General features: G+C 38.4%; 1 protein-coding gene across 1 annotated transcript; it reads left to right on the forward strand.

Moving 5' to 3' along the window:
- The first annotated feature begins 367 nt into the window (after positions 1–367).
- Positions 368–11670, forward strand: LOC106089015 (uncharacterized). The gene is made up of 6 exons (XM_059361631.1): positions 368–445; positions 930–1224; positions 1289–1381; positions 1442–1592; positions 11155–11285; positions 11357–11670. Exons 1-6 carry the CDS (start codon positions 368–370, stop codon positions 11668–11670), a joined length of 1062 nt encoding a protein of 353 aa, XP_059217614.1.
- The last annotated feature ends 1019 nt before the right edge of the window (positions 11671–12689 follow it).

Below are 12689 nucleotides of genomic sequence, written 5' to 3' on the forward strand. Positions count from 1 at the left end.
GAACTTATTTCTGAATTCAGAAACAAACTCCGATTATGGCAGAACTCTCAACGAGAAGGCAGAACGTTTCAAAATTCACCTATTCTTGGTGCCGGGCCACAGAGATTTACCAAAGAATTTTAGAGCAGAAGATCTGACGAGACTAGGAACTATTTAACACATTCCAGGGAAAATGGAATCTGCGGATATGCCTCTAGCGACATATAAGCTAAATCTTAAGGACGAGGCCGAAAGCCAACGAATGCCAGATGATTAAAAAGTGAGGTTTTTGAACGCTTCAAAATTATGTGACAAATCTAGACTAGAGGTCTACCGCTTTGTTGTCGTTGGCTATAACAAAGGACTCAGACTGGTATGATCAGTAAACATGCTTTACGATTTCTATGAGAAAGTCTATGAAGTGGTCACTACAGAACATCTGTCATATGTGTGCACCGCACTGGCCGTAGGTTGGAGTTACACTTTAGGTTCTCCTTTCTTTGAGGACTTGTCTGATTTAGCGGATGTAATCATTGTTGAGCACTGCCGCATCTACCTAACTTAGGTTAGGTTAAATTGAAATGAGGTTGCGGATATTAATCCGCCTATGCTACCGAAACCTGACCTAACCCATGGCGTCGTCCTCAATGCGGCTGTGATACAGAAACAATCCATCCTTTTAACAGTCGTTGGAATTTTGATTGGGCGTCCACCAAACCGCAGCACCACATAGCATTATAGGTTTCCCAACTGTTGGATACAGCCAATTCATCACAAGTGGTTTAAACCCCCAGCAATTGCCAATAGCCCTTTAGCAGATGTGTAAGAGTTAGCTTTGAAATGCGTTTTCCGTTTTTTATTACCAAATACAACCATTAGAGATAACAAACGGATCGCAAAGAAAGATTACAATTTTTGAATTCATCTTCACGTACTAAATTATATTTTAGCAAGCTTTCCAATCCACTGTATTGAAATGTTTATATCTAACTATTATCAGTATTAGCATATTCATCGATAAACGTTTTGAAACAACAAAGAAAAAAATTGGCAAAACATGCAAAAATTATTTAACACTGCGGTTTGCAAAAACGAATTTTAGTCAGTTTGTGACAATCCACAACTTCGCCAGCATAATGAAACACACTTTAAGAGAAAATAGAAAAAGCGATGCTTTCAATGTGATACTCATATCGCTTATCATAACATCAACGGTACATGCTGACAATTTTCTCAAAACACCTCGTATGTAAAAATTATTTTTTTAAGTATCAACATGTTAAGGATTCTCTTTCCAATGTCATTGTAGCAACATTTTTCACCCCATGCAAATTAAAAGATACTGGAAACGGACAATGTGTTTCGGACTTATTTCAATCCGTTTTTGTAAATTGGAAAGGTGGTAAGTTATGACTCCAATTTTGAAAGGTTTTTGCTTCCAATACGACATAACCCTCCTTAGATATACCTGGATCACCGCCCTTTTCCACCATTGATCCTCTAATGGTGAAGAAAATACATGTTGACTTAACGGGAACTGCCGCCAACCTGAATTTAGATATGGAGAATATTGTTGCAACTGGACTTTCAAATGCAAAAATTGGGAATGTTGGGTGAGTAAAACGAAGAGGACAAATTAAAAAAAATCTCATTTTCCATAACATGTCCGTTCCATATCCATGGAAGTAATAGACATTTTCAATGTTAATTAATCCTGTTTGCAACATATTTTATTTTAACTAACACAGGGAGACTAGAATGAAAACCAATTTAACCTAATTTTAGGGGCGGTGTTGGACATCACATAATCGAGTTTACCTCACACCATATGTCACGTACACTGACTGCTCTTATCATTTTATTTTGCCATAACACCGATTGGTACTAAAATTGTAGGATTATTAATGGTCATCTACCACTGTGGTCAATAGGCTACTCATTTCTGCAATGACTCTGATCGCCTCGTTAATCACTTTACTAATGGTGGCGATATTTGTGAGTAATTTAGCCTTTTAACCCTCCGACGGCTGAGTCATCCGTTGCTGTTGCCGAAGTACAAGATCCACAGAGACCTATTTTTTGTATGGAAATATTTATGAAAACGCATTTTTTAAATTTTGAAATTTTTAAATTAAACAAGGTGACCAGGGACCTTCTAACCCGCCGGAGGGTTAAATTTATAAAGAGGTTTCGATCTTTGTCATGAACTGACTTATTACCTCAAACAAGAATCCGTCATTACTTTATTAATATGAAAGAAGTCTACGCCCTGTTTAATAATGAAAGGTTCGATAGAAAATGTAAATTTTGCTTATCATCTCACGCAGTTGGTCTTTGACACTTTAACGATTTCTTGACCAAAGCTTGAATCGGTCTCAATTGCACTATATTTTGATTTATTCATTTCTACTAAAAGCAAAGTAAGACATTCCTAATTGACAGAGTTAAGAAATCAAAATAATATAGTTAAGAACACAGCTGATGGTATAGGGTTTATGGCTCTAAAGTTAATTTATGTTCAGTGATAGACGTCTGACAACATCACATGTTATATGAATATTTCAAATTGCCTTATTAAACATTATATAATAATTACTAAAACTACTTTTGACCTCACTATTCCGCCCGACATTCTCAGAATATGTTAAGTTTCACATCCTTAAAAATGGTACAAACTTTTTCTGATGTTCTCGCCAGTCGGACCGAGGCGTTTATGCAAACCTCTGCACTACGGTGGCCTTCATTTACATTATCTAACACACATGTGCACTCATAGAAAAACATACTTTACCCGGGCCGAATATTTAGCACTCACCATCATGGATACTGCCACCTATTCGCTAATGACAATATTCCAAAATTACTGCAAGTTCTTCTTCGATATCAGAGAAGAGGAAAGGATCCACAAAATTGTTATTGATGAATTTATTATATTTATGAACAAAACAAGTAAAAGCGTGCTAAGCTCGGCCGGGCCGAATCTTATATACCCTCCACAATGGATCGCATTTGTCGAGCTCTTGCCACGGTATTTCTATTTAGGCAAACAAAGGATAAAAGAAAAGAATTGCTAAGTTATTGGAACAATGTCAAGTAATGGTTCATTTCGGACCATAATTGAACTGAATATTGGAGACCATAGTGGAAGTCATTGTGTAAAATTTCGGCCAAATCTTGCAAGAATTGCGCACTTAAGGGGCTGAAGAAGTAAACTAGGGAGATCGGTTTATAGGGGAGCTGTATTAGGCTACAAACCGATTCATACCATATTCGACACGTCTATTAAAGGAAGCTGTTGTACAAAACTGCAGCCAAATCTGATAATACTTGCGCCCTTTAGAGGCTCAAGGAGTCAAGATCTCATATCGGTTTATATGGCAGCTATATCAGGTTATGAACCGATTTGAACTATTCTTAGCACATTTGTTGAAAGCTATAACAAAACACCTCATGCAAAAGTTCAGCTAAATCGCATAACAATTGCGCCCTCTAGTGGCTCAAGAAGTCAAGACCCCAGATCGGTTTATATGGCAGCTATATCAGGTTATGGACCGATTTGAACTATTCTTAATACAGTTGTTGGAAGTCATAACAAAACCCGTCATGCAATATTTCAACCAAATCGGATAGGAATTGTTCCTTGTAGAGACTCAAGAAATCAAGACCCCAGACCGGTTTATGTGGCAGCTATATCAGGTTATGGACCGATTTGAACTTTTCTTAGCACAGTTGTTGAAATTCATAACAAAACACCTCATGCAAAATTTCAGCCAAATCGGATAGAAATTGCGCACTCTAGATGCTCAAGAAGTCAAGACCCCAGTTAGGTTTATACGACAGCTATATCAGGTTATGGACCAATTTCAACCATACTCAGCGCAGTTGTGGGAAGTCTTAATAAAACCTCTCATGCAAAAATTTCAGCCAAATCGGATAAGAATTGTGCCCTGTAGTGACTCGTGGAACGATATAGCCCATTTACAATCCCAACCGACCTACACTAATAAGAAGTATTTGTGCAAATTTTTAAGCGGCTAGCTTTACTCCTTCGAAAGTTAGCGTGCTTTCGACAGACAGACGGACATACGGACTCACTGACTCTTTGTCGACTCTTTCAAAGGCTGCAGTTACTACTTCCTGTGACCGACCTGTGATGTCTATGTCGTCGTCATAGGCGAATAGCATGTGTTCTCTAGTGATTAGTGAGACATATCTATTCACATCTGCATCTCCTATAATCTTCTCCAGCAGGATATTAAAGAGTTCACACGATAGGCTGTCTCCTTGTCTAAAACCTCGTTTGGTATTAAATGGTTTGGAGAGATTCTTTCCAATTCTTTCTGAGGAACGTGTATCAGTAAGTGTCATCCTGCAGAGTCTTATTAATGTTGCAGTTATACCAAACACAGATATGGCTTGAAATACCTTTAAACGTAAAGGGTCATCGAAAGTGGCTTTGTAGCCAACAAAGAGATGGTAGGTGTTGATTTGTCATTCTCGGGTCTATTCCAGGATTTAGCGCAGTGTGAATATTTGGTCTAGGTCTAAAGCCGCATTGATAGGGCCCAATTACCTCATTGACTTTAATTTTAATCTTTCACACAGTACGCTCGAGAGTATCTTGTATGCGATGGGGAGGAGACTTATTCCTCTATAGTTGGCACATTCCATCTTGTCTCCTTTCTTGCGTACGGGATATAATACGCTGAAGTTCACATCACGGGGTATGCGTTCTTCTGATTGCGCACACTAGCTGATGCATACGCCTTATCGGTGTGTCGCCTCCGATCTTAAATAATTCAGCGTCTAACCCGTCGGCTTTTTCTGCCTTCTTGTTCTTCAGTCGGGTCACTGCTAATTGTACCTCATTCTGACTAGGAGGTAAACATTATATACCATCAACAGGAATTGGTTCTGCGGTATCCTTTTCGCCGCCAACTTCGGACACTAGCGGTTGGGTAAATGTTCTTTCCATATCGTTAGCATGCTGTGTCAGTTACCAGATTTCCTCTTTTGTCTCTGCCGGAGGATGTGCCTGCACAAAAGCCATCGGTTTGATTCCTTGGCAAAATTTCCGGACTCCTGTATATCTCAATTCGCTCACACTCACGTCTTTCCATTTCCTTTTTCTTTCTGCGGAATAGACGTTTTTCCTCTCTCCTTTTCTCCCGATACCTCTCCTTCATCTGGCGTGTTGCTACTGATTGCAGAGTTGCTCTATATGCCGCATTCTTGGATTCAGTAGCATCTCGACACTCTTGGTCGTAACATGTGTTACTTGGGGAGGCTTCCGGTGCTCAAGTACGGATTTCGCGGCAAATTCCATGGAGTTGGCAATAGTTTGTTACTGCGCCTTTATATCATCAGAACAAGGAGTGCTTTCATCCAGGCTTTTAGATCTGTAGGCCTTTGGTGTCGCATAACTTGCCTTGCCGGGCTTGGGTATAAATACACCCTTGCCTCCTGCTAGACTTTCGTATATGCAAGTAATAGACACGCTGAGAAAATTGTTGAAAATAGTGGCCAAATGGGGCGCCAGATGTTCCGACTTCTTCTGTAGTAACGTCGGCAATATTCCATCAGTTCCGGGCGTGACTTAAATGGCTGTAAGCTGCCCAATCTTCCTTTACCATAAATTCCGTAATGATAAGCTTTCGATAAACCTCATTATTCCAGCATTCCGGTGTCTTCGTGAGTCTCGTCGTATCCTGTGGGAAATGCGTTTTTATCAAAAGCCTTAACATGTTTTCCGTTGTCTCTGCTCTCACTCGCATGTCTTCTACTAAAGCACAGTGGGACAAAATAGAAAAAAAATTGGATAGTGCTAGCAAAAAGTCCGCTTGAGGTCAATAATATCTCCACTGGTTTCGGAGATATACGAGTTTAATTTTATTTTTGTGCAATTTTGGCCGAGATCTGCTTCGTATTTTGCAATTTACGAAGGCATTTGTGGTTCGATTTTCATTTGCATGCCATGATTTGGATTAGTGATAAAATTTATAACTACTTTGCCGCGACAAGTGTCTACATCTGATTATTCAGTTAAAAGAAGTCATACAGTTAAAAAATTGGAAAAATCCCTCGAGTTTTAAATTTCCAAGGCCCAGATCCACCAATTAGAGACATGTTTTTTTTACTCCATTTGTTCCCTCAATCAATATTTGTAGCCTCCACAGAAAATTTACTAAAAATTTTATCAATAGGCAGTATCCAGTAAATTTCAAAATCAGACCATAAATAAGGATTTGGCAGCCTGAAAATTTTTCGAAATACCGCGGTAACCAACTTGAGGGGCCTGCTAAAAGAGGCCCAGACAACCTAGGGCAATAAAATTTTGCACACGACCTCGTTAACACCTCAGCTTTTACCATTTTTTAAGAGATATCTCTACCCGTTCTCACACGGAATATTTTTTTACTAGTTTTTTTTCGATTTTCTCTCACTGTGTAACGTTTCAGTCAAGACAAGGGTTTTTAGAGAAACTTTTTCATCTTTTCGGCATCATTAACGCTATCGACCTGTTGGCAGAAAAGCTTTCAGGAGCCAAATTATGCCGCTCTGATCATCTCATGCTTTGCTTGAACAGTATGTAATACCAATAAACTTCCCCTTTTTGGCGAGCTGTTACAAACAATATGAATAGATTAGTATTCGTCCATTGAGAAGTTAAACCATTTTAAAACGAAACAAGTAAAAAGGCGTTAAGTTCGGCCGGGCCGAACTTTGGATACCCACTACCTCGGGTATATATGTAAACCACCTTCCATCAAAATCCGGTGAAAATTGCATACCTTATGTCCCACAGCAGTTATATCGAAATATGTTCCGATTTGGGCCAAATACTAATTAGTGTAATATAACAAAATATTGGTCTTTTTAGTAGCTATATCTAAAAATAAACCGATCTGAACTATATACGGCACAAATGTCGAAAAGCCTAACATAAGTCACTGTCAAATTTCAGCGAAATCGGATTATAAATGCGTCTCTTATGGGGCCAAGACTTTAAATCGAGAGATCGGTCTACATGGCAGCTATATCCAAATCTGGACCGATCTGGGCCAAATTGACGAAGGATTTCGAAGGGCCTAACACAACTCACTGTCCCAAATTTCAGCAAAATCGGATAATAAATGTGGCTTTAATGGGCCTAGACCCTAAACCGGAGGATCGGTCTATATGGCAGCTATATCCAAATCTAAACCGATCTCAGCCAAATTGACAAAGGATGTCGAAGGGCCTAACACAACCCACTGTCTTAAATTTCAGCAAAATCGTAGGGCCTAAGACCCTAAATCAATGGATCGTTCTATATGGGGTCTTTATCAGGATATAGTCCGATATAGCCCATCTCCGATATAGCCCATCTTCGAACTTAACCTGCTTATTGACAAAAAAAGAACCGGTGCAAAATTTCCGCTCAATATCTTTATTTTTAAAGACTGTATCGTGATTTCAACAGACAGACGGACGGACATATCTAGATCGTCTTAGATTCTTACGATTTTTACGGAAATGTATACTTTGATGTGTTGCAAACGGAATGACAAAATCAATATACCCCCATCCTTCGGTGGTGAGTATAAAAATGTTTAATGTTTTGGCTGTACGATGTAAGATGCAAGAAATCCATCTTTGATTGCCACAAATTATCGAAATCGTTAACGCTTGTCATTAAACAACATAATAGTACATTGCACATCTAATTTCAGTCAAATGGAATATAAAATCGTTGGATCCACTACATAGGCAATTAATGTATATAAAAGCTGTATTTATTTTATATACCTACATATGAAGGCCGTATTAGGTTTGATTATTGTTTTAAATAATGAAGCATAATTTGCATATCAAATTACAGCCGACTACGATTTGACATTTATAGGTTGGGGGGTGGGGCGAGACCCCGTTGACACTTGGGGCCAAAGTTGTATATCAAAATCATACTCTTCAGTTAAATACCTTTCATTTGATACGCATATTGTCCAAACGGTAAAATCGGCCCGCTGGGGGTGTTTTGGTTCTGGGGCGAACCCCTTGATACTTGGGGCCAAATTTCATACCAAAATTGTACTATTCAGTTCAATATCTTTCATATGATATCCATATAACTCAACCGGTAAAAATGTCCTGCTGGGGGTGTTTTGTGGGTTGGGTTGAATCTTTTGCATCGAAATCGAACTGTTGTTTTTAATACCTTTCATTTGATATCCATTTTGCCCAAACGGCCAAATCTATATTAAGTGAGGCCACCGTAGCGCAGAGGTTACCATGTCCACCTATGACGCTGAACGCCTGGATTCGAATTCTGGCGGGAACATCAGAACATTTTTCAGCGGTGGTTATCCCTCCTAATGCTGGCGACGTTTGTGAGGTATTTTGCCATGTATTAGGTTGCCCAAAAAGTGATTGTCTGTAATATAGTAGTAATATAGTCGGCGTTGACAAATTTTTTCAACGGCTTGTGACTCTGTAATTGCATTTTTTCTTCTGTCAGTTATCAGCTGTTACTTTTAGCTTGCTTTAGAAAAAAAGTGCGCGAAATTTTGTTTACATTCGTTTGTTTGGCGTCAATTTTAATATGGGTACCACATGTATTGAAAAAAATTCATTTAACAAACCGAATCAACGCTTGTGATATGCACTTTAAACGCAATGAATTCAATCCGTTTTTAAAACGAATCATAACTGGGAATGAAAAATGGATTGTTTACAACAACGTTAGTCGAAAACGATCATGGTCCAAGCATGGTGAACCAGCTCAAACCACTTCAAAGGCTGATATCCACCAAAAGAAGGTTATGCTGCCTGTTTGGTGGGATTGGAAGGGTGTGGTATATTTTGAGCTGCTTCCAAGGAACCAAACGATTAATTCGGATGTTTACTGTCAACAATTGGACAAATTGAATACAGCTATCAAGGAGAAGCGACCAGAATTGGTCAATCGTAAAGGTGTCATATTCCACCAGGACAACGCTAGACCGCACACATCTTTGGTCACTCGCCAAAAACTGAGTGAGCTTGGCAATTTTTATGCATCCACCATATAGCCCTGACCTTGCACCATCAGACTACCATTTATTTCGATCTTTGCAGAACTCCTTAAATGGTAAAACATTCGGCAAGGATGAGGCTATAAAATCGCACTTGGTTCAGTTTTTTGCAGATAAAGGCCAGAAGTTCTATGAGCGTGGAATACTAAATTTGCCAGGAAGATGGCAAAAGGTTATCGAACAAAATGGCAATTATATATTTGATTAAAGTTCATTCTAAGTTTTATTAAAAATGCATTTACTTTCTTTTAAAAAATACGCAATTACTTTTTGGGCAACCCAATATAAACTTCTCCCCAAAGAGGTGTCGCTCTGCCGGCATATAAACGGCATGCCGTTCGGACTCGACTATAAAAAGGAGGTCCCTTATCTTTGAAAGATTTAGTCGGACAGCACTCATTGATTTGTGAGAAGTTTGCCCCTGTTCCTTAATGGAATGTTCATGGGCAAATATGTATATATGTATATATGCATTCCCCTAAAGTCCTTCTGTTGGTGTATTGAGTGTTTACCGACCGCCCAAAATTTTATATCAAAATCGTAGTTAAATATCTTTCATTTCATAATCATATTGTCCAACCAGTACAAATTTCCTGCTTATGGTTGGGCAAGACTTCTGGGGTGGAGCTTTGGTATCAAAAACGTATTCTAGTTTTTAATACCTTTAAGTTTGCCCCAACCGATTCAAATTTCCTGCTGAGATGCTTTATGGGTTGGTTGACCCCACAGACTCTTGGGGTGGAGCTTTTGTACCAAATCGTACTCTTTCAATAACTTTCAGTTGCCCCAAACGGTAAAAATTTCCAACTGCGGGTGAAATGGGGGAGTGGCAACTCCAGACACTTGGGCTTAATGTTAATATCGAATTTTTACACTACTTTTAAATACCTGTCGAAAGCACGCTAATTTTCGAAGGAGTAAAGCTAGGCGCTTGAAATTTTGCACAAATAATTCTTATTAATGTAGGTCGGTTGGTATTGTAAATGGGCCATATCGGTCCATATTTTGGTATAGCTGCCAAATAAACCGATCTTGGGCCTTGACTTCTTGAGCCTCTAGAGGGCGCAATTCTCGTCCAATTTGACTGACATTTTGAACGTGATATTTTGATATCACTTCCAACAACTATGCTTAGTATGGTTCAAATCGGTTCACAACCTGATATAGCTGCCATATAAACCGATTTTGGGTCTTGACTTCTTCAGCTTTTAGAGGGCGCAATTCTCGTCCGATTTGACTGAAATTTTGAACGTGATGTTTTGGTATCACTTCCAACAACTCTGCTAATAATGGTTGAAATCGGTCCATAATCTGATATAATAGCTGTCATATAAACCGATCTTGGTGCTTCTTGAGCCGCTAGAGGGCGCAATTTGTATGTGGCATTTTGCTATAACTTCCAACAACTGTGCTTAGTATAGCGTAAATCAGTACATAACATGATATAGCTGCCGTATAAACCGATATGAGATCTTGACTTCTTGAGCCTCTAGAGAGCGCAATTCTTGTTCGACTTGGCTGACATTTTGTACAACGGCTTTTCCCATGACCTTCAACATTCCTGTCCTATATGGTCTGAATCGATCTGTAGCTTGATACAGCTCCCATATAAACCGATCTCCCGATTGTGCTTCTTGAGTTTCTACAATGCGCAATTCTTCCTCGAATGGACTGAAATATAACACAATGACTTACAATGTTCAGCATTCAATTCATTTATGGTCCGGATAGAACTATAACTTGATATACATAGCTCCAATAGCGTAACAGTTATTATTGATTAATCTTTGTTTGCCTAAAAAGAGATACCACGTAAAGAATTCGACAAATGCTTGCCATGGTGGAGGGTATATAAGATTCGGCCCGGCCGAACTTAGCACGCTCTTACTTGTTTATATAGACATGTATCTAAATGTATATTCGATGAAATAAAAGCTCGATTTATTCGAAAAAAATTGCAAATCTTTAATAGTTAGTTTAATTTGACAGTTCTGAAAAGGAAATCTGTCAAATAAACACATTTCCAATCTATATTAAGTTTTCTGAAACACCATCAAAGAACACCTTTAATTCATAATTCAATACTCCTCCTTATGTTATAATCAATATATCTATGTTTCAGAGTGCAATTCAACTCTAACTTCCAATATGTTGTCAAAATCCCCAATTATCATACCAAATCAGATTATACAATGAAAGGAAAAATATCGGTGGAGGACCTTAATGGCAAAGGCACAGCAATTATAGATGTTTGTAAGTAAGCTAAGAGAAACCAAACGAATACAGTTTTTTTTTAATTTTTTAACCATTTTCCATTATTTCAGCGGATCTTGTGATTGGCGTATCCTTGCTGACAGAGAAAAAGGAGCGTGATGGCGAAAAATTCTTTGAGACATTAATCATTTTTGCTAAAATGGCAAGCGTTGGCGATATTCGTGTACGATTTGATAATCTCTATGGGCCGGGCAACAACGAATTATCCGATAGTACGAATGACCTCTTCAATGGTAATAGGGCTCATTTACTTGAAATATTCACTCCAGTCATTGAACAGACAATGATGGCATATTTAACGAGGCGCTGGAATAAGATATTTAAACGTATTCCTATTAAGTACTTGTTTACAGATTTTAGCTAGTAAGAACTGCAAATTATATGCATGAAGAATTTAGTGCAAATTTTTTGTTAATTAATTAATAAATTCATTCAATTAATGATTTTCATTTGTGTTATTGCCGATTGTAATCAAGGAGATATCTTATACGCTATACAATTCATAGTAATTCACAATAACTTTCAATTTACAATTTAATATTGTACATCTTATTCTACGATATACTATTAATTTAAAGGGACAAATTCAAATTAGAACAACCGTCTTAAGATGTTTTAAAAGTAAATATGGTAAGCTTAGAAACATGTAATTTTTTATAGTAGCCGCCATTGGATTTGGGCATATTAATTTCGTCATTCTGTTTTGTAACACCCCGAAATATGCGTCTGAGACCCCATAAATTATATATATTCTTGATCGTCATGTCATTTTAAGTCGATCTAGCCATGTCCGTCTGTCTGTCTATCCGTCTGTCTGTCCGTCCGTCCGTCTCTCTGTCCGTCCGTCCGCCCCCTGAGTTTTTGCACAAAGACTTTTTATTAGTGTAGGTCAGTTAAGATTGTAAATGAGCCAAATCGGTCCATGTTTTGTTATAGCTGCCATATAAACCGATCTTGGGGTTTGATTTCTTGAGCGTCTAGAGGGCGCAATTATACCGATTTGGCTGAATTTTTGCACGTGGGGTTTGGTATCACTGCGCTTAGTGTGATTCAAATCGGTCCATGTTTTGATATAGCTGCCATATAAACCGATCTTGGGTCTTGACTTCTGGAGCCAATACAGTGCACAATTCTTATCCGATTTGGTTAAAATTTCGCATGAAGTGTTTTGTTATGACTTCCAATAACTGTGCTAAGTATGGCGCAAATCGGTATATAACCTAATATAGCTGTCATATAAACCGATCTGGGGTTTTGACTTATTAAGCCTCTAGAGGGCGCAATTCTCATCCGACTTGGAAACAGCTTCTCTCATGACCTTCAACATACGTGTCTAATATGGTCTGAATCAATCCATAGCCTGATATAGCTGCCATATAAACC

This window comes from Stomoxys calcitrans, chromosome 2, assembly GCF_963082655.1.
Source record: "Stomoxys calcitrans chromosome 2, idStoCalc2.1, whole genome shotgun sequence".
NCBI classification, from domain to species: Eukaryota; Metazoa; Arthropoda; class Insecta; order Diptera; family Muscidae; genus Stomoxys; species Stomoxys calcitrans.